The 26,263-nt window shown below is 43.6% G+C and overlaps 1 protein-coding gene across 1 annotated transcript; it reads left to right on the plus strand.

The window, feature by feature from the left end:
• UCH3 (ubiquitin C-terminal hydrolase 3) lies at window positions 1–25,613 on the plus strand. Its single transcript, XM_086509525.1, has 9 exons — window positions 1–158; window positions 21,201–21,329; window positions 23,241–23,288; window positions 23,891–23,993; window positions 24,109–24,167; window positions 24,257–24,331; window positions 24,845–24,902; window positions 24,977–25,053; window positions 25,155–25,613. The coding sequence occupies exons 1-9, from the start codon at window positions 84–86 to the stop codon at window positions 25,239–25,241; spliced, it is 711 nt and encodes a 236-aa protein (XP_086365651.1). The 5' UTR covers window positions 1–83; the 3' UTR covers window positions 25,242–25,613.
• Window positions 25,614–26,263: the final 650 nt, after the last annotated feature.

A 26,263-nucleotide genomic window follows, 5' to 3' on the forward strand; every position in this document is an offset into this window, starting at 1 on the left:
CGGAGTATAGGTTTTTCAAATAGGCGGTTGGTAAAGCCATTTTATGCAAGGCCGTAGTATTGCGTTCAGTGTTGTGAGCTTGCATGGCGTCTAGAGATGAGCGTTCGGGTGCCAAGCGATGGCTGCCCCTCGAATCCAACCCCGATATCATGAATCAGGTACACACACACACACACACACACACACACACAGAGAGAGAGAGAGAGAGAGAGAGAGAGAGAGAGAGAGAGAGAGAGTTGTTGGGACGCGCATACCAGACGCAGTGTTGGCTGCCAGAATAAAACCCCACAGATGCCCATATGCCTGTGAGTTCTTGGTTTCTGGGTAAAGTAGGATGCAACAGTTGCGCTGAGAACCTTTGTGAAGTAGTTCGTGTCCATTGAATCCAAGAGAAAAAGATAGTTTCTATTTTGCCTTAAATTCTTTTGCAAAAGATATAATTCCCTGTGTGCTTAGGCGGAGTTTCCTAGTAGGGTGATTGGTTGTCTACATTTTGCGGATAGTGAAGATGCAAGGTTCCTGAAATGACATTTCGGGCTTTTATTTACTTGTGCCCACGTTTTATGTGTGTTACATTCAAGATTGAACCTTGTCTTGAAAACTTCTTCTAGTTTTGAACTTGAATATGTGCAGTCAGTGAGAATGTCTGAAATACAACCAGGCCTTCCGATAAGAAATAACAGATCCTTCGACACAAGCACAACAATTTGTCTTTCTTATTACAGTGAAGTTGTGTTTGTTGTGGATCTTGTACATCCTGCCTTCTCACCAACATTTTTGAGGGACTTTAGTTTCAATTCCTCATTCAATCTATAGGTGGATACATGTGCTACACCATTAAAATTAGTCAAGCAGAATGTTTTGAGCTGATGGGAGTGGTCCACCAAAGTTATAAGAAGTTGTGATTTGTGAAGCTTTTTCAATGACATATTTTATAATAGAGGCAAAGAAATGCAACCAGTTTTTTCAATAGGTTAAGAGTCTGGTAGAAACAAAGTTGAAAATGCTTTGCTGTCCTTATGTGAAGGGGGGGAGAAGAAAAATTAGAACTTACTCATCAATATCTGCAAAAAGCTTCATTGGCCTACTAGACATTCCATGTTTCTGTACATCTTGGAAGTTATCATAGAAACTTAGTACGTAGATCTTTGCATTCATGTATGCTCTTGTATGTGTGTATGAGCATATATTGATACCTTCTTCTACACCCACTATTGTTCATTGACAACGTGATGGGGATGTCGTAGTATTTAGTCCATGCTATGCATGATGGAGCTGATGGTTATATCATTTTATGGGTTAGATTTTTTTGAGAGTTTATCTTTGCTTTATTGTTCTCTTTTTTTTTGAGCAAAACGAGAGCATTATTTTGGTTGTCCTTTATCTTATTTGGGCATTTGTTATTTTAGAGAGATAAATCGTCCATAAGAGGGAAAGGAATTGGGAGAGTGATGGTATCACATAAATTCTTGAATGATGGAGGAAATCAAGGAGCTTGTGAACCGGGTTGGTCACTTGAGCATTTAGTTACAATACCCCTCTTATTGTTGCTTGATTTGTGAGAACTTTCCAATCTTCTCAATAATGTTGTCGTGTATTGAAATAGTCAGCTCATCCGATTCCTTCTCAAGCTTTGTAAGCTTGATCTATTAAAAGCATAGAGATCATTTCAAAGTTGACGAATAGTAGCAAAAAGGAAGAGATACTAGAAAACATATCCAGACATACTGAAAGAGGGAACTAGAGTCTGTCAATGGGTTAGTACTAGCTTGGCACCTACTGTATAGACTATGGTAGTTGGCAAACTTGTCGTAGGAGTTGTGTAGAGAGGTACCGTAGACGTTGCCATAGAGTGTGCATACCAAATACTTCTTGTATCAAAAAACACCATAGTCTTCACTGCATGGTAGGGCGGGTCGCTTTTGCAATCGTGATGTGAATCCAATGCTGATTTTTAGAAACGCAAGGAAAATTCCCAAAAACAGTGAAGCAATACCAGATTTGTATTGGATTTGCACTAGTAGGGGGTTGATTTTGTAGAGGGGCATGTTTGAAAAAAATCAGCAATAGTTTTGCGATAGTCTGTCTTCGAATGGTTGCAAAAGCATAATTGCAAAAAGAAATGTAGATTTGACACAATTTCTTAGGACATCCTTTTTGCAAAGTAGTACAACTCCTGTGGCTTCTCTCTCGAACCTTGGCAAAAGCAGTGTCCAAATCTCTCGTGTATTGATCGGCTTCAAAAATCTTGTCTTTAGTGCTTAGAAAGGGAGGGACCTTCTTAGCACCTTTGATTACCTCAAATGGCGCCTTCCCCGTCGAAGAGTGAACCGTGTTATTGCAAGCAAATTCCACCAAAGGCAAATAATTTGCCCATTGAGTCTTTTGATAAGAAATGTAAGACTTCTCTAAATCCAAAACCACTAAATTGGCCATCTCAGATTGCCCATCTGTCTGTGGGTGGGAAAATGACGAGAACTGCAACCGTGTGCCAATGTTCTACCATATAGCCTTCTAAAACAAACTCGTGAATTGGGGATCTTTGTCGGAGACTATAATCTCAAGCATGCCATGTAACCGAAATATCTGAGCAATGGATAGTCTCGCTAAATTGTCCGGCTTGACTGTTTTCTTCAGTGGAATGAAGTGAGCTTGCTTGCTAAATGTGTCAATGAGAGTCCAAATGCCATCGTGCCTACTTTGAGTCTTCGGGAGATCAAAGATAATATCCATAGCAATGCTTTCCTAGGGGTGGGTAGTTTGTTCGCATTCCATGTCTCTTCCTTGGCATGACAGTTTCCGAAAGAGCACATGACAGTATGAGCACCAAGCATGGGCATTTTCATTGTGATTTGCCACAGTTGATTGATTTCGATCAAACAGAAAAGATTTGACCTCATTGTTTGCATGTGTTTGATGGACGGGTTGTCACTCCGTCTCTATGTTCATCTACATTGCATACACAATCTTTAGAGAAGACGAGATTTTTTCCTTCACTTTACATGGAATGGGTATGTTCATGGTTTTGTGTTGGAGATGGTTTCATGAATTTTCAGCCTTGGAGATTCTTGAAGACGAAAGAAACAGAAAGAAGCAAGCATTGCAGACCTTTATGACGTTCAAGTACCGCACGACCCACACATCAGAGTGGGCCGGCGAAGAGTCCCTTCCAGGATTCCGGATGTTTTTGGCGATCTCCCTCGACGCCATACAGTTCGGTACCAGTACCTCACTTTGAAAAGGAGGGGATGTCACGTGACACATCCCAACCCTATGTGTCCGTGGACAAGCTATACCATAGCAGGGTTCAGTCAGTCCAGTCAAGTCTAGATTAGACGTGATTTGGCACTTTTGTGAGTCTATTCGTAGACCGTGCATGCCCCGTCACTTAGCATAGATGCATATCCTCTGGTTGCACACCGCATAAGCATAAGCATTTCCATCAGATTCCATCAAAGTCAATTTGGGGATTTTTCAAGTGACTTATGCCATTTTTCCCTATTTTTGACATTTTTCACTTATTTATTAAGTGACTTTTGTTGGGTACTTAGTAGGGCAAATTGGGTAAGTTAATATATAAGCAAACCCAAGTTGGCATAATTTGGCAGATGAGCAAAGAGCACAACAGGCTTACCCAAGCAGCAGGTGCTCCCTCCCTCTCTCAACAAGACCTTCCCAAGTCACCGCCTTGGTGAGCCACCCCCAACAGATACCATCGCCACCCTCACCCCATCCTTGGTGTTTCCTCCCACAGCAAAGCATCGCCTTCAGGTCTTCTTGCCTGGCGTTTTTCCCGTGACCCACAAGCCTCAGCCCTTAGCGTTTTCAGCCAAACACTAACGCTAGCAATGCTTCCAATTCAGCGTTTTTCTCAGCATTGGAAGACCTGCCTTTTACAGCGTTTTTCAGCATGAGATATACCTGCAGTTCCAGCGTTTTCAGCTTAGGACAATGACCTAAAAACGCAGCCAGAAATGTACCAGACTTCAGCGTTTTCATCTTCATAGGAACCCCGATAAGACCAGTCAAATTCAGCCATAAAACAGCAGTAAAACAGTTCTTTTTCAGCCACCAATACAACCCCGAAACTTAGCAGATAGAAGATCCCAGATTTCAGCCCTAAGTCGTCGTCATCACCACCACCGTCGTCATCGGCATAGTCCAAATTGCATCAGTCCATTGCATACGCATTGTACACCTTTGTGCAATCAAAGTAGACCACTCTCACCGACGAGAGTGGGGCCTTCGGAGGAGGGTTTTACAACCTCTCGGGTGTCGTATCTCTTCTCTCTCCTTCTCTCAGTCTCATTCACTTGCATGCACAATATCCACTCACTTTGTTCGTGATCATAGCACTCTCCACAAGACGGAAGGCTCTCTCCTTCCCTAAGAACTAAAAGGAACCTTGAGCAAATATAGATCACTAATCTTGAGAAAATACAACATTCATTCCGCTGCACCTTACACTGGTTGTCTTGCCCCAAAAATAACTCAATGTGGACACCTTTTAATTGGGGCCAATAACCAGCAGAGCTTTAAAAACAAAAAGAACACCAGGCAACGTAGGACTCTCTCTTGCACAATACGGCTGCTAGCTATGGGACATAATGCTTGCCTTCTTGGAGCGTGTTTTGGAAGCACTACTGCACCATATTTCTTCATATATGCTCCCAAATGGAACTTGATGGCACGGAGCTTTGCAAGATTCTGAATCTCCCGCACATAGACGAGATTCCCGATGAAATCTTGCCAGTGAATTCCCCTATTGTAGCAAATGCTGACGTGTCAAAGCCTAAAGAATAGAAACCCTAATTTCTTCCAGAAACCCTAACTGTTGAAACCCTAATTCTGGAAACCTAACCCTAAAACGTGCAAACCCTAATTCTCGACACCCTAACCCTAAGGGCATCGTGGCAGATTCTCGAAAATTGCGCTGGCATGATGACGTGGTAGGCTGTAAAGATTTCCGCGTTTTGCGTTGGCTGATGACGTGGCAGGCTGTACGGATTTCCATTATTTACGTTGGCAGCTTTTTGGCTTTGCTTTTGGACCAAAAGCTTTTAAGTTTGAAGGCTTTTTACTGTAAACTGCTTTTTAGGCCAAGGGCCTTGAAATATGAGGTTAGGGCTCATTCTCTGGCATGCTTCAGTACAAAGGTGCAGAGTCTCGAGTACCGGCTTGTACTGTGTTGATGCAATATAAAGAAATACCGAAAGGGGCGCCAAGGTTTGGGGCCAATACTCTCTGGGTGGAATTCCGCCACTCCGTGCCGCGTGTCGTCTCTCTCTCTCTGTCTCTCTCTCTCTCAGTTCTGTTGTTATTGAAGTGCTAAAAGTTTGTTCAATCTGTTCTTTTCTATTGGCACGTGGTGTCCGTCTTGTGATAGTGGTATTAGAGCATCAGGCGTGTGCTTTTCTGAAAGCATACCGGTCCTACAAAAGAGCAGACAAAGCTATTGGAAGTTTATTGGAGGTATATTCGCCCTTCAACCCAGACTTATCAGCCACTCCCACCCTTACTTCATCGCGCATTGGGCGCGCTCCTGTCTTCACCGCAGTGTCTTACAAGGCATAAGCCAATTAAGAACCCAATACTTGGAATTCATGGATTCAACAGAATATTTGCAGTTTCTACTCAACGAGCTTCACGACATTCTTTCGCGGCATCCTCAGCAGAATCTTTCGATGTTGCAAAGTTTTCAACAATTTTTGAACTACATGTTACCTCCTATGATGCCCCAGGTGGTACCTCCTCCTTCGGCACCAGAAAGTACGAGAGCTTCCAATCGGCAACCTTCTCAGCCGTCTGTTCCGATCGGGGGAGTCTTCAGAAATATGGTGCAGCCATCTGACCCTGATTCAGTGCAACCGCCTTTGCCACCGCTATTGCCCCCACCTCCACCACCACCGCCACCAGGCTATAATGTTTGGAGCCCATATAGATATCCTTATTATCCATACCTGGGACATGCGCCTAACCAACCCAAAGATCTCAAAGATGGTGGTACGACAGTCAAATTTTTCACTTTTTCTGGGGTGAAAGATCGCAAGAAAGCATTGCAGTTCCTACAACAATTCGACAACATCTATGCTTTGGGGAACTATACAGAAGAATCCAAGATTTCTCGAGCAGCGGGATTTCTTAAAGATAATGCTATGCAATGGTGGAGTTCAATCGCGACACAACCGCATGCTCCAAGGACCTGGCAAGCTTTCAAGACAGTTTTTGCGCGTAGTTACATGACTTCAATGTTTGAAGTCCAAATTTTGGCAGAGTGGGGCAACTTGAAAATGCTTGCCACCAAAACCATGGACGACTATAACCAAAGGTTTCTCGACGTGTACCTTCCGGTGTCCTTCTTTAAGTTCATTCCCTTGGAGGACCAGTGCGAGCGCTACACCATTGGACTACCATCACCATTGCAGGAATATTGTCTCTCCAAGCAAGTCTCTACCATGCAAGAGCTTATGGACCATGCCGCGGTCGTCTACAAGCTCATGAAAGGAAAGTTGGAGTTTACCACAGAAGAACCTTCGGCCACTAACCAGAACTCTCGGCAACAACGGACAAGTTCTCAAGAATCCCGTGAACACCAACCTCAACGGCCTCGTTTGACACAACTTCAACGAGACGCCTTGTTACAAGAAGGCCGATGCTTCGAATGTTTCCAAACAGGGCATACGTTCAATACATGTCCTGAGCGAGCCTCGACGTCCTCAGTGCAACCTTCTGCTCCCACGACAGACAGATTCGTGCGGCCACCTCCGGCCAAGAAGCCTAGACCTGCTATTGGAGTAGTACCCGATATTTATGGTATACACCTCGAGAGTTTTAATGAATTATGCAGAGCTTATGGAAAAGTCAACGGCTTGAAAGTCCTTATTTTCTTTGATCCCGGAGCTATGGAGAACTTCATCCATCCAGAATTCTTGAAGCAGATGCACTTTGATTATAATGCAGAGGGTGGAGAAATTGAAGCTGAGCTAGTCATGGGGCAAACTCAGAAAGCGGTACCGCTCATTGGTGCACTTCCAGTGACTATACGAGATTATCATGGAAAAGCCGATTTCCACATTATGAAGTTGGGCAATTGCGACGTTCTCTTGGGCATGCCCTGACACGACAAGAATGATGCAACTCTCCAGGTTCGGAACCGAACCATCACCGTGATGCTGAAGGGCAAGCCCGTTGTCCTCAAAGTTCGATTGTCCGAACAAAACCCCGAATGACCTCTCTAGTTGTTTTCTACTTAGATACTTTTGAACATTGTTTGAGAAAGTATTGTTTGAACTTTGTTTGAAATGGATGCTATCTGTTTTAAACCTGTCTTGGTGCCGATTTGAAATGTTCGACTCTGGTTCAGCGTAACCGCGAAACGCGTTTTAGCAGGCCTGAAACGCGAAACGGGTGAAACGTTTCACCTGCAAGGTGAAACGCGTGGAGTGAAATGTCTGAAATGAAAAATTGCCTTTAGAGAATTTAGCCATTAATAAATAGTTATTTATTTATTATGTATATGCTATTTCAAGGTTAACATAGCATGTGTCTCTACTCATTGCACTGTGAACACCTATTTTGTCGATACATAACTCTATATATACACAAAATTGGCGTTTCGGTCAGACGTTTCACTGAAGCCTTAGCCTAGGGTGAAATGTTTCGGGGTGAAACGTTTCGGGTCTGACATGTTTCGCGGTTACGCTACTGTGGTTTCAATACTGGTTTCATTGATTGGTGATTTTTACTCCCGAGTGGAGAAGTGAGAAATACTGTCTTGATATTGTTTGAACCTTGGAGCGACGCAGGCCGATGCCTGGGGAGTGTTTCATTGTATGCTAGAAAACCTCCGAATGACGCAGGCCGATGCTTGGGGAGCGTTTGGTTGTATGCTTAATCCTCCGAGTGACGCAAACTGCAGACTGAAGAGCGTTTGATTGCACAGTCCTTTGAGCTCATGGCCCGGACCTTTTTAGTTTATTTGCGGGGGGAGTGACGAGGTAGTCGTTGAGTAGCTTCATACCGTAGACCGTTTGTCTCGGGGGAGTGCTCACGGCGCTGCTTGTTGTGTCTTGTAACATGCATATGTGAGCATTTGTGTTGCATTGTGATGTGTCAATTACTGAATATTCCTAATTGGATGAGATTGCTTGGGTATGTAATTTTAGTGCATCAAGACTTGTGGAAGATCAGTACGGTCTGGGTGTGATGGCTAATTTTACTACGCCGGAATATCAAGAGTTCCGATCTGGATGAACGGAGAAGCTAACTCCTTGATCAAAACAGCCGAAAGGAGAAGCTAACTCTTTGATCAAAAGAGTAGAAAGGAGAAGCTAACTCCTTGATCAAAACAGCCGAAAGGAGAAGCTAACTCCTTATTAAAAAGAGCAAATTGATTGTCCCTCGGAAAAATTTGAGCTAACTTGAGTTGTTTTGCAGATATGCCGTCGTGGACGATTACTCTCTTTCAAGAAGGGGAGATGTAACAAATTGCTGATGTGTCAAAGCCTAAAGAATAGAAACCCTAATTTTTGCCAGAAACCCTAACTATTGAAACCCTAATTTTGGAAACCCTAACCCTAAAACCTGCAAACCCTAATTTTGGACAACCTAACCCTAACCCTAATGGCAACGTGGCAGATTTCCAAAAATTGCGTTGGCATGATGACGTGGTAGGTTGTATGGATTTCCGCGTTTTGCGCTGGCATGATGACGTGGCAGGTTGTACGGATTTTCGTGATTTACGCTGGCAGCTTTTTCGCTTTGCTTTTGGACCAGAAGCTTTTAAGTTTGAAGGCTTTTTACTATAAACTGCTTTTTAGGCCAAGGGTCTTTAAATATGAGGTTAGGGCGGCATGCTTCAGTACGAAGGTGCATAGTCTCGAGTACTGGCTTGTATTGTGTTGATGCAATATAAAGAAATACCGAAAGGGGTGCCAAGGTTTGGGGCCAATACTCTCTGGGGTGGAATTCCGCCACTCCGTGCCGCGTGTCCTCTCTCTCTCTCTCTCTCTCTCTCAGTTCTGTTGTTATTGAAGTGCTAAAAGTTTGTTCAATCTGTTCGTTTCTATTGGCATGTGGTGCCTGTCTTGTGACACCTACACCTGAAGTTTTCATGATTCCAAATTCTCCTGCGACGATGTGCACAAATACAACCCTACCACCTTGGATGCCGCAATTGCCTATGTGGAGCGTTTTGGCGATAATCGGTGCCATATACAGAATTTTCTCCTTGGTTCAAATAGCGCTCGCTTTACACAACGCGATCCTAGAGAACGCTATAGCCAAAGTCAGCAGCACCAATCTTAGTTCAGGCAGCACGCAACGGAGCCTTATTCAACTTCAAGGTTCTACTTTCAAGATCGGCAATATCAAAGTAGATCTTCTTCAAATGTTCCTCCACTTGATCGTGGTAAAGGACGTGATTTTTCTCAAGATCGACGTTTCAATACTCAGCAAGGCTCTTCGGACAATTACTTTCTTTCAAGAAGGGGGGATGTCACAACTTGGTGACGTGTCAAGCCACTGAAGAATGGAGCCAACCTGCAGATTCCGACGGAGAGACCTAAACCCTAAGGAGAAGCAGCAGAAGAAACAGAAGCAACAGAAGAAGTTTTACCAACTTCCAAAGTCTTTGTGAGTGGTCTATTTTTAAAGAAGAGTTCCCACTAACTTAAGGGATCCCATTCGATGGGGCCCAAGTGACACCTAGACAATAAATAAAGCTTGACCCACACACAGAGATAGCGTGGAGAATTGATGACGTCACCCCGATAATCTCTAATGGTGCCTTCCCCGTAGACATATGAATTGTGTTATTGTAGGCAAACTCCATCAAGGGAAAATACTTTTCCATTGAGTCTTTTGATAAGAGACGTACGATTTTAACAAGTCCAAGACTACTCGATTGGCTATCTCCGAGTGCCGATTTGTCTGTGGGTGAAATGAGGACAAGAATTTAAGCCGTGTGCCTATATTCTCCCATATTGCCCTCCAAACTAAACTCGTGAAATGGGGATTTCTATTTGACTATAGATTCAGGCATACGATGTAATCTGAAAATCTATGAGACAAACAACTTAGCCAAATGGTCGGCTTTAACCGTCTTCTTTATAGGGAATAAAGTTGGCTTGCTTGCTGAATAGATTTATGACTGTCCAAGTACCATCATACCCATTCTGAGTTTTGGGAACATAAAAAATGAAGTCCATTGCTATACTCTCCCAAGGTCGGCTAGGAATAGGTAAACGTTGTAGGAGCCCAGGTGCCTTAGGCCGATCAAACTTGACCTGGTATACCAAATAATTGCGAACAAACACTTTCACATCCTTTTTGAGTCTTGGCAGTAAAAGTGCTTCTCCACACCTTCCAAGGTGGTGTCAATGCCGCGACTGCCTGCAAAAGATGGACAATGGCACTTGGTTAGAACCGTATTCCTCAATCCTTGAGTAACACACAACCTTGTCTTGCGCATTAAATAACCTTTCTTCAAAGCATAGCCTACATCTATCTCCCCACTCTGCAACCGGTCAAAGATATCTGCAAACTCGAGGTTTGTGGCATACTGATCAACCATATCCTCGAAGTTCTGATGGTGAATTGCCAAAATAGCCAATACGTGTGGCTTGGGAGACAACACGTTCGCAGCTACTGAAGTTGTGGTGCGCGGTGACTCTATGACGGTCCCAATCTCGAAACCGATTTTGGACAAAAGTGGGAGGTGCTCTCTCCTCAACCTGGTGAAGCATATCGAAATGGACAGATTTACTTCCTCAACAAGGACACCACTATTGAAAGTGAGCCTTGATTGCACGAATGTCTAAGGGGACTCTTCGAAATGACTTGGGTAGCCATCTCGGGAGTCTCAAACGCGATCTGGTAGTAACCATGCCCGAGGAAGTGTATGGCGATGATCTTTGGGCTTGGAGAAGATTGCGCACCTCGCCTCTGCTAGGCCGCGTGCGGCTAATCTTGCAGATAATTGAGGTGGCTTGCAAGGGTGCCATTTCTACTTCAAGGCTCGCTTGTTCTGTCGGCGCAAGTCGAATGGTGGGTTCTGCAAGGTTGGCGAGGGGGCTTCATGTGAGTCCCTTTGAGGTGGAGCAAAATCCTCCATCTGTGTCTGCTACTGCGAAGAAACTCTAGGGCCTAGTCAATGGGAAGGCGAAACAAAGATGATGAAGGAAGACACCTCGTTGACCAGCCCAGAGGCGGCCAGTCACCACGTAAGGAAGGGGAACAAGGACAGTGGGCTGCCAAGGGGCTAGCGAAAAAGGGGGGGGGGGGGGGGGGGGGGGGGGGTGGGTTGCTTCGTACCTGCAAGGGGACGCAGATGAGGGCAAAGAAGGGGGAGAAGCGCATGCGGGGGGGGGGGGGACACTGCAAGCGGGGAGAGGAGGGGGACAGCAAGTGTAACAAACTTGGGCACCCCAAGTCTAGAATTTGTTGCGACATGAGAGAAATTCACTTAAAACACTTCACAGGCAAATCATAATTGAGTTGACATGGCTCGACGTAGTTCCTTGCCAAGAAAGATTGGCCCCAAAGATTGGTGCGCCTCTCGATATTTTTTTTTGTATTAATCTCTAAGCAAAGTACAACTCCCCCAGGTTCTCAGCTCTCAGACTCTGCGTCCAGATGCCTTGAGAAAGTGAGGCCCCTAGGGTCCTTATATTCTTACAAGAGTTGCCAAAAGCAAAGCCCCAAAAGTTTAAACTCAAAAGCATAAGGCCCAAAAACTTTTTGGTCCCAAAAGCTACCCCAAAGAGCTGCTAGCGCTCAATGCGGAAATACGTACACTGTGCCACGTCAGCGTGCCAATGCGATTTACGTAAATCCGTACAGTGTGCCACATCAGCGTCCGTACCGCCTGCCACGTCAATAGTCTCGCAGTCAGCAGGGGTCCGTACAGTTGTGCCACGTCAGCGGGTGATCATGCCACGTCACCATTTTGTGACATACCCCCCTCTTGAAAGAATTGTAATCGCCCTCGATTACGCCTGCAAAACAAACAAAGGCCACAAACTAGTTCAGCAGACATTGACTCTTAAGTATCGGACACACTAGACACGACACATCTAGCACTTGTACAAAGACGACAGTCACATCACTTCACATGACAGAAATCAATCACAGAAAAATTCATTCCAAATCTCAGACTATGATTGCCAGCAGATCTAGTGATCGCATTTAGATCCATCTCGGACCTCACTAATGTCGGATTAACTAATTCTTATTGCGATCATGTCTATGGAGATTTTTAAGACCGAAATGCTGCAGTCATTTCGTCTTTCAGTTTGTGCACTCAAACAAGTCACATGAGAGAGTACAAATCATTCTTGTTCAATTTTTGGAATTCCATTTCATAAAGTCATACAACAGAATACTGTCAGCACAACAGTATCCCTGGAATCCAAAGGAAACTTAGTGACTTTCTATTCAGGCAATCTGTGACAAAGGAGCGGAGTAACTCCCCTCTTGTGCAGTGTCGTTTGCACCAAATTCAACCCTGCTGATCCACGAGATCTTGCGGTGTAACAAACTTGAACACCCCAAGTCAAAATTCTACCGCGACACAGCATAGTTTCACTTCAAAAATACTTCACAGATCAAAATAGAGTCGACACGGCCCGGCGTAGTTCCGTGCCAAGAGATACTGGCCCCTAAGATTGGCGCCCCTTTCGGTATTTCTTTTATATTAATCTTTGAGCAAAGTACAACTGACTCGTGGGTGCTTGCTGTCAGACTTTGCGTCCAGATACTTTGCAGAGTGAGCCCCTAGGGTCACTTATAAAGATTTACAAGGGATGCTAAAAGCCGAGCCCTAAAAGCATTAAGATCAAAAGCAAACTGTCCCAAAAGTGTTAAACTCAAAAACTGTGAGTAAAAAGCAATAGCGCAGATTGCGGAAATGTGTACAGTGTCACGTCAGCATGTCAACGCAAAAGGCGGGGCGTCCGTACAGTGCCACGTCTGTGTTTGTACGTGATGCCACGTCAGCAGGTTCGTACATGTCCACGTCAACAGTTCGTACGTTGCCACGTCAGCAGCCAACGCGAATCACGGGCTTCCATATAGGCTAGTCAGTGTGTGTGAGTGTCCGGGCACTGCCATGTCATCAGTTTGTGACAAACAATTGAGTAAGAGCATGGATCACTGCCAATAGCTCTTTCTCATAAATCTGTGTTGTGAATTCTGGCTTTGAAAACAATTGGCTTTCATAGGCAATCACATGGCCTTCTTGCATTAAGACCGCTTCCAGACTACGACCACAAGCATCACAATATACTTCGAATGACTTTTGCAAGTCCGACAAAGTCAACACTGGTCCAGTAGTCAATTTTTCTTTAAGTGTCTGAAAGGCAGTCATCTTTGTCGATCTCCACGAGAAAGAGACTCTTTTTTGAGTCAATATGTGCAAAGGGGAAGCTACCTCTGCAAACTTTCGAATGAACTGCCGGTAGTAAGAACACAAGCCCGAGAAGCTTCTAACTTCATGAATATTCTTCAAATCCGGCCAGTCACGTATAGTCTCAATCTTGGCCGGGTCCATCTGTACTCCTGCCACTAAGATGATGTGTCCCAGAAAGTTTATCTCCGGTAAAATTCACTCTTTTTGGCATTGATAACTAATTTGTGATCATGCAATGCCTGAAAGACCTGTAGCAAATAGTGTCAATGTTCTGCTTCATCCTTGGAGAAGACTATAATGTCATCAGAGAAAGTGCCGACAAAAGATCGATACTCTCAGAAAATCCTATTCATCATTCGATTGAAAGTCGCTGGAGCATTGGTAAGGCCAAAAGGTAGCACCAAAAAATCATACAAACCGGAACTTGTCCGAAAGGTTGTCTTGTAGACATCTCCCGGAGCGATTCTGATCTGATGATATCCGCTTTTCAAATCAATTCTGTTGAAACAGGAGGATCTCCGAAGTCGGTCAAGAATATCATTGATCCTTGGAATCGGAAATCTGTTTTTGATAATGATTTTATTGAGAGCTCTGTAATCAATGCACATTCTCTAAGATCCGTCTTTCTTTAATACTAACAAAACTGGAGAGCAGTAGGGAGAAGTACTCGGCTGAATAAGACCCTTTTCAAGAAGGTCTTTTACTTGGTTCATGATCTCTTCATTCTGGGCTCGGCTAACATGGTAAGGTGGCCGGTTCGGTGGTGTGATTCTAGGAATCAGATCAATAGTGTGATCCTCAGGACGAGATGGGGGTAACTCGCCTGGCAGGCCTTCAGAGAAACAATCTTGGCGTTCGTTGTCAAGTTCAGACATGTTTGTTTTGTGTTCATCATTCAATTCTTTCAAATAGATCTAGTAAACAGAAAGAATGGATTTCATTAATTTGGAAATGGCCGAAGCCGATACAATAGGGACGAACTCGCCCTTTAGTTTTATATAAAGTACAATTTTTCTGGCCTTTTCATTTGTCAAGGTTTCTTTCTTGGCCCGATAGTTGACCACGACGTTGTTCTTATGGTACCAAGGGACTCCTAGGAGGACGTTACACCCTTCCAAAGGCATGATGTAAAAGTCCTCGTGCCCTAAATGCCCTAGACAATGCAAACGAAGTTTGCCAATGACAAGCATAATGGCTATATCCCGTCCGGGCGCTGCTTGGACTGCCTCTGCTGGTGGTCCCATCCTGTCGGGTGTAATCTCGAGCCGCGCCGCCAATTCAGGTGAAATGAAGTTGGCCTTGGCTCCTCCATCAAAAAAGATAAGGGCTTCTTGATCTTTCACTTTGCCCTAAGCTCGGCAAAGTTTTGTACTTTCATCTATTTGGCTTGGGTCAGTACCCATGCAATTTGGTACCAGTCTTGCTTTCATCTTGCCTTTTCTGCCACGTTCCTCTGCTGCTCTAGAACTCTCTGGCATGTCTTTAGTCTGTCCTTGCTGTGTCTTTTTGGGGCACTTTGCGGAGATGTGCCCTTGTTCCTTGCAACCAAAACACTGCCCCTCTTTGAGATAGTTAGCCCTTTCTGGAAGAGACAGTCGGGGTCCTGTATCCTTCTTTTCTTGGGAACTCTTTTTCTCTCTACTTTCATTGTTGGAGGTCTCTCTGGTCCTCTGAATCAAGATCTCATTAGTGGTGTAAGTCAAATTCCCGAATGTATCGAGAAACCCCGTTTTGCATGACCCATCAATTCTTGAATAGAATTTGACTTTCGTCAAGGCAGTAATCTCGGATTTTTGTAGGAAGTCCGCAACAAAATCGCTCAATCTGTTCCTTGAAGGTGACCTTAAATAAAGAGGTTGGTAGAAAAGAGTCCCAAAACCTCTCGCAATAAGTGTCCAAAGATTCTCCTTGGTCATCTGAAGATGGTTCCAAGCGGTTCTTACATCTGTTCATACTCTCGTGTCAGCCAAGAAGACATATTTGAATTTCAACCACTTGACTGGAGCTTCTTTCCTCAGGAAAAGAGTGGACCACCATGTTCGAGTATTTCCTTTGAGAAAAGATGCAGCCCTCTTGATCTTGGAGTGCTGTGAGTAATGTCCTCCAAAGAAGTTTATGTCAAATTGTTGGATGAAGGCCAATGCCCTCGGAGCATCTCGGAATCCAGAAAAGGATTCAAATTTTATCGATTGTCCACCTTCTTTAAATTCCTTTGTTTTCTTGCTCTCGTCTTTGAGGAAGTCATATTGGTTGGCTCTGTAGAAGTGCTTCTTCTTTGCATAGAACATGTGGTCATTGGAGTCCGAACTGGCAGAGGATGACTCCTCCGTAGAGCTATCAGAAATTGGTCGGAATCTGAGTTTCTTTGCCTTTTTCTTGCTCTTTTCGAAGCTTTGCTTTTTGCTTCGCTTTTCACCATTTCTGTCCTCCTCGCTCAAGTCGGAAGAGCTAGAAGAATTGTCAAAAGAAGAGGAAGAAGAAGAACTGGGTAGTCCTTCAAAGCGTACATGCTTCTTCTGCTTTCTTGCAGATGCAAAAAAAGATTGACGGCCCAAGTAACCAGGGTAGTCAGTCCCCTTCTTGCTTTTCTTCAATTGATTTTTCGATTTATTTTTCGTGTCCAAAAGCTGGCTGATCTGAGTCTGAACCATAGTTACCAGGAACGGGAAACCGGAACGGGAGCGGGGAACGGGAACGCGGAACAAAATGCCATTCCTTGTTACGAGTACTCACGTTTGAAACACGGAACGGGAACTTGGAATGGGAACGGGGAACGGAGACCTGAAAAGGGCCATTCCCTGTTACTATGGTCTGAACCACCTCTTGAAGTTCTTGTTCTGTAAACATCCTCGGAGAAGGAATTTTCTTGATTGCCGGTTTGATTGGTGGTTCGGTGGCTTTCGGCCACTAAGTGTGCACTTCAGCAAGGGATTGTTGAGACAAAAATTTTGCAAACTGAGGATCTTTAGCAAATTGAAGCATCTACTTTGTGCACTCGTCAACCTGTTGTCAACGTTGCATCTCTTGGAGTGCATAATGTGTAGGCCGAGGTGGCCCGTACTCATCTTCGGTTAATTTGATTAAATCTTCTGTGTTGTCTCCTCCCCCCTCAGCGGTTGCAGAAGAAGTCGGATGATTCTTTTCGGAATCCATAAGTGTCGCAAGAAAAGGGATCGGATTTCCCGGTAGAAGAGAAATCGGCTGTGCTCTTATACCACTGTAACAAACTTGGACACCCCAAGTCAAGATTCTAGTGTGACACAATAGAGATTCACTTAAAAATACTTCACAGATCAGAAAAGAGTCGACACGGCCCGGCGTAGTTCTGTGCCAAGAGATACTGGCCCCAATGACTGGCGCCCCTTTCGGTATTTCTTTTATATTAATATTTGAGCAAAGTACAACCAACCTGTAGGTGATCCGTATGTGATGCCATGTCAGCAGGTCTATATGTGTGTCCACGTCAGCAGTCCGTACACTGCTATGTCAGTAGTCAGCGTGAATCACGGGCTTCCGTACAAGCCAGTCAGCGTGTGTGTGAGTGTCCAAGCAACGTTGTCAGTTTGTGACATTCGAAGTAGATGCAGCTAAACCGAAAGCCTCAAGGTAAAGTTCCAAAATCTGAGGAGTATCTGCTAGGTCCTCCTCCTCCATTCTTTTCGCATCCAATGCAGGATAGCTCTTAAATTTCACTAAGAACCTCCGAATCACTTTACCTTTCACTTTTCTTTCCTTTTGTGCCAAAACCTGTTCTGGAACGAGTATCTCTCTCTCTCTTCCACTTCGAGTTCCTCATCAGGCTCCCCATCAACTGACACCTCACCTTTAAACGGTTTCAAGAGACTCACATGAAATGCATTGTGAATCTTCCAAGTATCTGGCAACTTAACTCTGAAGGATACATCATTTATCTTTTTTGTAATCTCGAAAGAGCCATAATGTCTCATGCTAAGCTTTTGAAAAAGCCGCTCCTTTTCCTTTCGTTTCCTTAGACGTGCCTTCTCAAAACGTATGAGCACCCAATCATCTTCCTTCAAGTGCTTCCTTTTTGTGCTGTGCTCGAGACTTCTCTAGAGCCTCTCGAATCTTGGCAAATGCAGTGTCCAAATCCCTCGTATACTGATTGGCTTCAAAACTCTTGTCTTTAGTGCTTGGGGGGGGAGGGACCTTAGTAGCACCTTCGATTACCTCAAATGGCGCCTTCCCCATCGAAGAGAACCACGCGTGTTATTGTAGGCAAATTCCACCAAAGGCAAATATTTTTCCCATTGAGTCTTCTATTAAGAAATGTAAGACCTCAATAAATCCAAAACCATTGAATTGGCTATCTCAGATTGCCCATCTGTCTGTGGGTGGAAAGATGACGAGTACTACAAGCGCGCGCCAATGTTCTCCCATATAGCCTTCCAAAATAAACTCGTGAATTGGGGATCTTTGTCGGACACTATGGTCTCAGGCATGCCATGTAACCGAAATATCTGAGCAATGAACAATCTCGCTAAATGGTCCGGCTTGGCTGTTTTCTTGATTGGAATGAAGTGAGCTTGCTTGCTAAATTTGTCAATGACAGATGCCATTGTACCCACTCTGTGTCTTCGGGAGATCAAAGATGAAATCCATTGCAATACTTTCCCAAGAGCGGGTGGGAATGGGTAAAGGTTGTAGTAATCCTTGTGCCTTATTCTTGTCAAACTTGACCTTTTGGCATACTAAACAACTGAGAACAAAGTCGTCCACATCCTTTTTGAGTTTCAACCAATAGAAATAACGCTCCACACCCGTCAAGGTGGTATCAATGCCGCAGTGACCTGTAAAAGGTGGACAGTGGCACTTTGTCAAGACCTTTCCCGCGAAGGCTGTGTGACACACAACATCGTTTTCTTCATCAAGTAGCCATCCCGTATGGAAAACCTTGGAGCTGTGTCTTGTATCCGAGTAAAAATGTCCGCAAAGTGAGGATCTGTGGGGTACTGGTCAACCATATCCTTGAAGCTTCGGTGATGAATCGTTGGAAATAGCCAAGACTAGGGGTTTCCGAGATAATGCATCTGCCACTATTCAGTCCCTGAACATGGACAATCTGGAAGTGAAATTGTGACAAGATGTTAGCTCACCGCATCTGCTTTTTGGAATGCTGCTTCTATGAAAAGAAGTAGCGTAGACTCTAATGATAGTTCCGTGCCAAGAGAGATTGGCCCCAAAGATTGACGCCCCTTTCGGTATTTTTATTTGTATTGATCTTTGAGCAATGTACAACTCCCTCACGTCCTCAGCTCTTAGACTCTGCGTCCAGATGCCCCGAGAAAGTGAGGCCCCTAGGGTCCTTATATTCTTACAAGGGTTGCCTGTAACAGACGCGACAACACCAAATAACCACTTCAAAACAATTCACAGATCACAATAGATTTGCACTGGCCCGGCGGAGTTCCGTGCCTAGAGATATTGGCCCCAAAGACTGGCCCCTTTCGGTATTTCTTTTTATATTAATCAAATCAAAGTACAAGAGAGTGGCTAGGGTTTCACTCTCAGACTCTGCGTCCAGATGCTCTGAGAAGTGAGGCCCTCACCACTAATTTAAAGGTTACAAGGGATGCCCAAAAGCAGAGCCCCAAAAGCTTTTAAAAATAAAAAGCATCAGTTCTCTCTCTCTCTCTTAGAGAGTCTCTTAAAAAAAAAAAAAAGCAAGTTCTCTCTCTTTCTCATGGCGTAGAGAAAAAGCAAGATTCGTGTCGCTCGTCATTAAAATTTTTTTTTTTAATAAAATTTCCAATCCCGCGATTTCCGGAAATTAGGGTTTGCAGGAATTTTAGGGTTTCTGGCAGAAATTAGGGTTTCTGCTGTGCGCCATGTCATCACTTTGTGACATTGCCAAAAGCAGAGCCCCAAAAGCTTAAACTCAAAAGCAAAAGGCCCAAAAACTGCCCCAAAAATCGTCATGTGAGTGCAATTTACGAAAATCCGTGCTGCGCGCCACGTCAGCTTCCGTACCGCCTGCCACATCAGCAATCTGTCAGTGGGGGTCCGTACAACTGTGCCACGTCAGCGGGTGATCATGCCACGTCACCATTTTGTGATAGGAAGCGGGAAGTTTCTGCAGCAGTAGTGAGTGAGCTTCCGAGCTCAACACCTCTAATTGTATATATTCTTCTTTAAAAGTTCTCAATTGCTTTGCTTTTTCTCTCTCTTTGATCGCACATAAAGATTCTTCTTCTTCATCCCATTTTGTTGCCATATCTTTCCAGTTGTAAATTGGTGTAGGACCTGCTTGCTTGTCGGAAAGCAAAAAGCTAACTCTGTGATGCCGCTGTAACCAGAAGAGCACCATGTGCTGACGGAAAATAGCATGTGGAACAAACTTAGCAGTTCAAACTCTTGAACCGAAAGTGAGAAGAGATACCGAGTGGTGGAGCTCCACTCCTAGAAGCATTGACTAGGTGTCCCGTGCAGTATTTCTTTTCTTTGATACAATTGTTGGGAGGAGTCACTCGCTCAAGACCGAGTAATAACTCTCCCAAGGCTCTCTTTTTAGGCACTTGGCCTTTGCTTTTACAAAGGCTAAAAAGCCCCAAAATTATTTTTAGCCCTGAAAAGCTGGTATACTTAAGAAGTCAACCCATATTAAAGCTATCGCCAAAAGCTCTTTGAACTAGAAATCGACCATGTCACCCTGTTCGTCTAGTGCCATGTCAGCACCTTTGGTTGCTGGCACAAAATCCAGTGGGTTGCATGGGTCTTAGCTGCCTGACTTGGGTCCTTAAAAAGTCAACGCTTTTAAAAGCCATCTCCAAAAGCTCTTGGAACCGGCCATGTCATCCAGTTTGTAAAGTGCCATGTGAACACCTGTGATTTTTGGTGCAAAATCCGGTCGTTTGCACATGTCTCAGTTGCTCGACTATGGTCCTCAGTTTTGGTTGTGGCTCAGGTCAACTCTTATTGTTTCTTCTTTAGGTCCGCGTCATGCCACGTCATTGATTTGTGACAACTTAAACAAACTTCAACACTTTAAGCACTTAAAACGAAAAAGAACTTTACAATTGACATGAGACATGGAGTCGAGGAGTTCCACTCCTAGATGCACTGGCCCCTCAATCAGGCGCCCCTTGCGGTGTTTCTTTATTATTGATCGTCATGGATACAACTACATGTGCGAGTCCAACTCAAACTCGATGCTCAGTACTCGCGCAAGGCCTCTCTTTTATAGGCACTTGGTTCTTGCTTTTACACGGCTAAAAGCCTCAAAATCAACTGTTTTTAAAAGTTTGCACCCCAAAAGGTCAACGGCTTTAAAATTGGCGCCCAAAAGCCATCACGCAAGAAGGAAGGTCCTCATGTTGTACAGTTTTATTTCAACCCAAAGTTTCTTACATGATTCAAGAATACACATTTTTGTCTTTTGATGGTGTTTTTGTAAGAATGGAATTTTTAGGAATCAAGTATTTGCATTGTCTCTTGCTTTTTATGTGAACACCTCTAAAGTGGAGCTGTTGTAGAGGGTATATAAAAGTTTAATTAGCTTCTCTTATTTATTTTGCTCACCCCTTTTGCTCAATCCATCTTTAAGAAGTCCTTGTGAAGCTTCTCTCATTTATTTTTCTCACCTCTCAATTCATCTAATGAGATTTTTATTCAAGCCATACATGTGTGTGCATGTATTTATGTGTGCCTATACAGATTGTTCTAACCTTGCAGACTAGCGTATGTTTGTATCTGCGTATGTATTTATGTGTGTGTTTTCTTTGTCTTCTCTCTTAGGTGTAAAGGTTTCATACTTTTTGATGCATTGCCATTGCAGTTTGTCCATGGTCTTGGGGTTTCTGTCGAAGCAGAGTTTGTGGATGTATATGGTTTTGATAAGGAGCTCCTTGCAATGGTTCCAAGACCGGTTTTGGCTGTGCTATTCCTTTTTCCACTCACGGATGAGGTGTGTATTGTAATCATTCGAATTTTAAATGTTCATGTGTTTTAAGTATGTATGCTTGATTTATTTTGAGAGCATGTAACGGGAAGGCACCTTGTGCCAACTCAAAAGAATAGACTGGAACAGATTTTTAGCATTTCAGAGAGAGAGAGAGAGAGAGAGAGAGAGAGAGAGAGAGAGAGAGAGAGAGAGAGAGAGAGAGAGAGAGAGCACTAACCCCAAATTATTGGTGCCCCTTTTGATATTTCTTTATATTGCTTCAACAAGTTACAAGATCTGGGACTCTGCTCTGCTTCTTCGCAGGGTAGAATGCCAGAGAGAGACCTTTGTACACACATTTAAAGGCCCTTGGCCTCTCCAAAGGCACTTACATGAAAAGCAACGCATCCAAAAGCTTCTGGTCAAAAGTTTGTCGCGGACTGTTTGCACAGGTTTCCACGTGAGCATGTCTTTCCGCAAAACGCGGGCTGAGCCGTACAGTTGACCATGCCATCATGTCTTCTGGGAGTCTTCTTGTTCTTTTTGGGGTTTTAGGCCCCTCGGCCGTAGGGTATCAATTCTACCACATCACCAACTTGTGTCATACCCCCTACTCTTTTCATAAAAGTAATCGTGCGCGATTAGAACTGCAAAACCCAATCAGATTGTTATGTCAAAAATCAGAGGGTCATTCGGTAATCTCATTTCATATTGGAGCTGTTGATATTCTTTAACAGAAGGGGGTTAGGATTTTAATTTTAACCCTTCTTTAGACACTTGGCGAGGATCTGTAAGTTGGTGAGAACTTCGTTTTCTTCTGCTTCGGCTAGGGTTTAGGCCCCTCGATCAGGATCTACATTAGCGAGGCCACTGGCTGTCAACAGTGCCAGATTTTGGGGAGGTGAAGGGCCCTTGAAGCTGTGGCTCCCTCTAAGGGTCTCGGGGGGGATGGGGGGTGCTCGTCTGTCTTCTGTAGGTTGTTAGTTCTGCCACGTCACCAACTTGTGACAGCACATGCTATATTCATTGTAAAATGATGGTAAATTCATATATGGCTATGGCTTCTATAAATGGTTTGCCCTGCAAAACACAAGCGATAGATGTTCAGGCAGTAGTCTATTGATAACTGAATATACTTAACACAATGTGAAACTGCATAACATAGCACAAAAGAACACCTGCAAGGCTGCAAGGGACTTGAGAGAAACAAAGTCCCTCTTGAAGATGCATTGGCCCCTAAGGTAGGTTCCGACTCCCCTTGGTGGTATTTCTTTATTATATGTATTACAAGCTTCTCCCAAACCCGTTGCAAAGCCTTTGTATATGCTTGGGAGTAACAAGCATGACATGTCTTATGATTTTTGTCGTCAACAGCGCCAGTACTTCTGGCAAGTCATATATTGGCTGCCTCAGATTCAGGTCATACGATGATACTTTAAGATGGGAGACCAGGAAGAATTTAGCCATATGCTCTGCTGTGGTGTTCTTCTGTACTAGAATAACATGCACTTTCGTAACATGATCTGGAACCTTTTAACATGCTAGCATACTTCACTTCCGGCAAACATCCTGACATCTTTCAAGTCTCTGCAAAGAAGGCCCATAAATATGCGAGGACACAAATGGAAGATTACCTGCAAGATTTTCATGCTTCAGACCTTCATATCATATCACATTACTGTATTGTGTTGATGTGTATTTAATGCACCTGTTCTTTGAGCTAGTTTGCATCCCTGTGTATCATCAGTGCAACCATAGTTGTTGGCTCTTCTATTCTTTGTCCGCAGCTGGCATTACGAGTACTTATAAAAAGTAATTGCAGAGGGATGAGAGTGTTTGGAGTTATCCTGGACATCGAATATTCCTGTGCACAAATAGATGCAGATACATGCTTACGTATGTTCTTATGGAGTCATTTTGTTGTGTGTACCACAGTTTGAAGCAGCTCGATCTGAACAGGGGAATCAATACCATGACAAACAAGTAAGCAAACCTAACCATTCAGGACATGCTTAATCCTAACCATACAACACATGCTTAATTATTATGATAGCTTTTAAGCTTGCTAAGATTGTCAGCACTCAACGAACTTATACTAGACTTTTGAAGACCTCCTGCATTTGAAGCACTGACAATAGAAGATTTAAGTGGAATCTGGAGGTTGCATATTCTAAAATAATTTTACTGCATGTGCTTGTGTATGTCCTCATATGCATCTGCAGTCTGTCATTGGTTACATGAGAATGGTGCATTAATATTCTTATATACATCTATAGTCTGTCATTGGCTATATGAGAATGATGCATTAAGCGGCTGTCTTGTAGAATAATATAGCTGCCTCATTGTGGTATGAAGAGACCTATGCTTAATTTTTCGACTGCATAGTCTATAATATTTATACTGTATGTGTTTGTGTATGTCCTCATATGTAACTGTAGTCCGTCATTCGTTACATGAGAATGGTGCATTGAGCAGCTGTCTTGAAGGGTATTAGAGTTTGGCTCATCTTGGTTTGAAGACTTGTAAGGATGCCAAGATCTATGCTTAATTTTTTAGTGAGGCTTCCTGTATGTTTATGTTCCCAGGTCAGCAGCAATGTTTACTTCATGAAACAAACAGTGGGAAATGCATGTGGCACTGTGGCTCTGCTTCATGCTGTGGGGAATAATCTGTCACGGATGGCTTTGAGTAAGTCAATAGTTCTGTTTGCATCTTCTGATTCAAACTCAGTTCCAAACGCTGAAACTTCAAAACATTTTCAATAGTATCGCTAAGTATGTTTTAAGCAAGTGAGATGGGGCAGTGCAGGGTTCCTATTTTGAAAGGTTTTTTGAAGCCACTGCGACGTTAACACCAGATGAGGTAAAGGCATTGTGACCATGTATCTCATATGGTTTATGATATAACAGGGCGAAAAGTTCATGGCTTATTTTTGAGTGTGTTGTTCATAGAGGGCTGAAGCTCTTGAGAAAGATGATGAAATAGAAAATGTTCATTCAGTTGCTGCAAGTGCTGGTGATACTGCTGTAAGCTTCTTGGCCAATTCCACTTCTTTTTCCTTCACTTTTGTTAGCATATGTTAAACATTCTCTTTGTGCACAGGGGGCTTTAATGTTCAGCTTCTCTTTGAGTTCCGTACTGTCGTAAACTGCCTTCAGACTGTGTGTGTATGTAGCTAACAACACCGATTGGCATTTTTTAGTTTGAAATTCCTCTTTAGATGCACTCTATTTTTTGACTGTTGAGCATACAAGAAGATGCTATCTTTTGAATTATGTGCTTGCATCATAATAAGCAGCAGAGTCTTCAAACCTCTCGAAACACATCGTAGTCATCTCAGGCATCCAATAGAACTCTGTGCCTCATAGTGAGCCATGGGAAACTAACCTCTTCCCCCCTAAAAACTTGTGCCAAGCTCCCTGACTAAATTTTCAAGCAAAGCAGTTGGACTCTCTGCTGACAATGATTCTTGCTTGAAAATGTCTACACATAAGCGGATCTTTTGTAATTTTGATCAATACTTTTCTCTAAACTTGCAGCCTCCAGACTTGAACACGTCAGTGGACCTTCACTTCGTTTGCTTTGTTTGTGTTGATGGTAAGAGCATTGCTGGTTAATTTTATCATTTAGTGATGCCAAGTCAAAAACTTCCATACTTTTTTCAAACATAGGTGGCCTTTATGAACTTGACGGAAGGAGGTCAGAGCCAACATACCATGGTAGTTCCTCCCCACAAACATTACTTGAGGTAAAGATTAATTGCAGCGAGCCATTTTTTTTGTGCTTAATGTCAACCAAGTCGATTATCTCTAATGATACTGAGGCCTTCTCTTTCTTTATTTCTGGTAGGATGCTGTGGAAGTCATCAAATCTCTTATCAAATACAACCCAAATTCTGTCAATTTCAATGTTATCGCCCTCTCCAAAGCTCTGTGAACTTTGTAGCACTTTCAAGCCAAAGTAGAAGGTTGCAGGTGGCTGAAGGCGTTTGGGGACATATGGTATTGGTGCGTTGATGTCACGATGGGCGGTGGCGGTATATTGTTTCTGAAGGCTGTTGAGGTGTTTCAAAAAGGGGCACTTCAATTCTGCAAGTTTCATGTTTGTTTTTGCTTCCAGCCAAGCACGGTCATTTAATTTGAAGGCCAAACTGATCTGTTACTTGAGGTATGTATTGCTCTTGGGAGGAATAATCATAGTTAGAGTGGAAACATGAAATAGAGGCTTTTATTGCGGACATGGAAACGTGAATAACGTGACATTATATTTTGGCCAGTGATCTCCTTAAGTATGGGCAGTACCACGTGACATCTTGAGCGTACCTTTTTGCAATTCGAGAGTGGCATCCCTGGCAAAAAACAGAGCTCTGATGGTTCTTTTTGCAACCTCTCTCTCTCTCTCTCTCTCTCTCTCTCTCTTGTTTTGGTCATATATGGTTCTTGTTTTTTTGTTCTCCTTTCTTAGTCATACATGGTTGATGGTTTGAATTTGAAGTTTGTTTTTCAACAAGCAAGAGATTCTTCTTTTGAGGACACATCCACAACCCTTCTACTGGTAACTCCGTTATTATATTCATTCATTCACGAGATACCTCATGTTCCCACCATCCTTACTTCCCGATGCTAAGGTTGGAACTCATGTTCCTCACATCCCAATGCTAAGGTTGGAACTCATCTGAGATCTCTCTCATCCTCTAAAATGCGTATGAAGGATTCGAACACGCACCAGCTTCTAGAATTATCTCTGCCTGAAGCTCGCTTAGCCAACCCAACATCCACTCGATGTTGCTATGATGGGCAACTCGCAGATTTAAACACACCAGCTGCTAGAATTGTCTCTGTTTGAAGCTCGCTTAGCCAATCCAACATTCATGTTGCTGCCTTTTGTGCACCAGCTCCCCTACCAATCGCAATCGCCGGTTTCATATAGTGCCCCTTCTCTGTTAATTGGAGGGTGTC

This window comes from Adiantum capillus-veneris, chromosome 3 (genome assembly GCF_014529385.1).
Source record: "Adiantum capillus-veneris isolate H3 chromosome 3, ASM1452938v2, whole genome shotgun sequence".
NCBI classification, from domain to species: domain Eukaryota; kingdom Viridiplantae; phylum Streptophyta; class Polypodiopsida; order Polypodiales; family Pteridaceae; genus Adiantum; species Adiantum capillus-veneris.

Coding starts and splice junctions, on each gene's coding strand:
- UCH3 (XM_086509525.1), top strand. CDS start 84: ATGGCGTCTAGAGATGAGCGTTCGGGTGCCAAGCGATGGCTGCCCCTC. Junction 23,994..24,108: donor TCTGTCACGGATGGCTTTGA/GTAAGTCAATAG, acceptor GAGATGGGGCAG/TGCAGGGTTCCTATTTTGAA. Junction 24,332..24,844: donor CAAGTGCTGGTGATACTGCT/GTAAGCTTCTTG, acceptor CTAAACTTGCAG/CCTCCAGACTTGAACACGTC.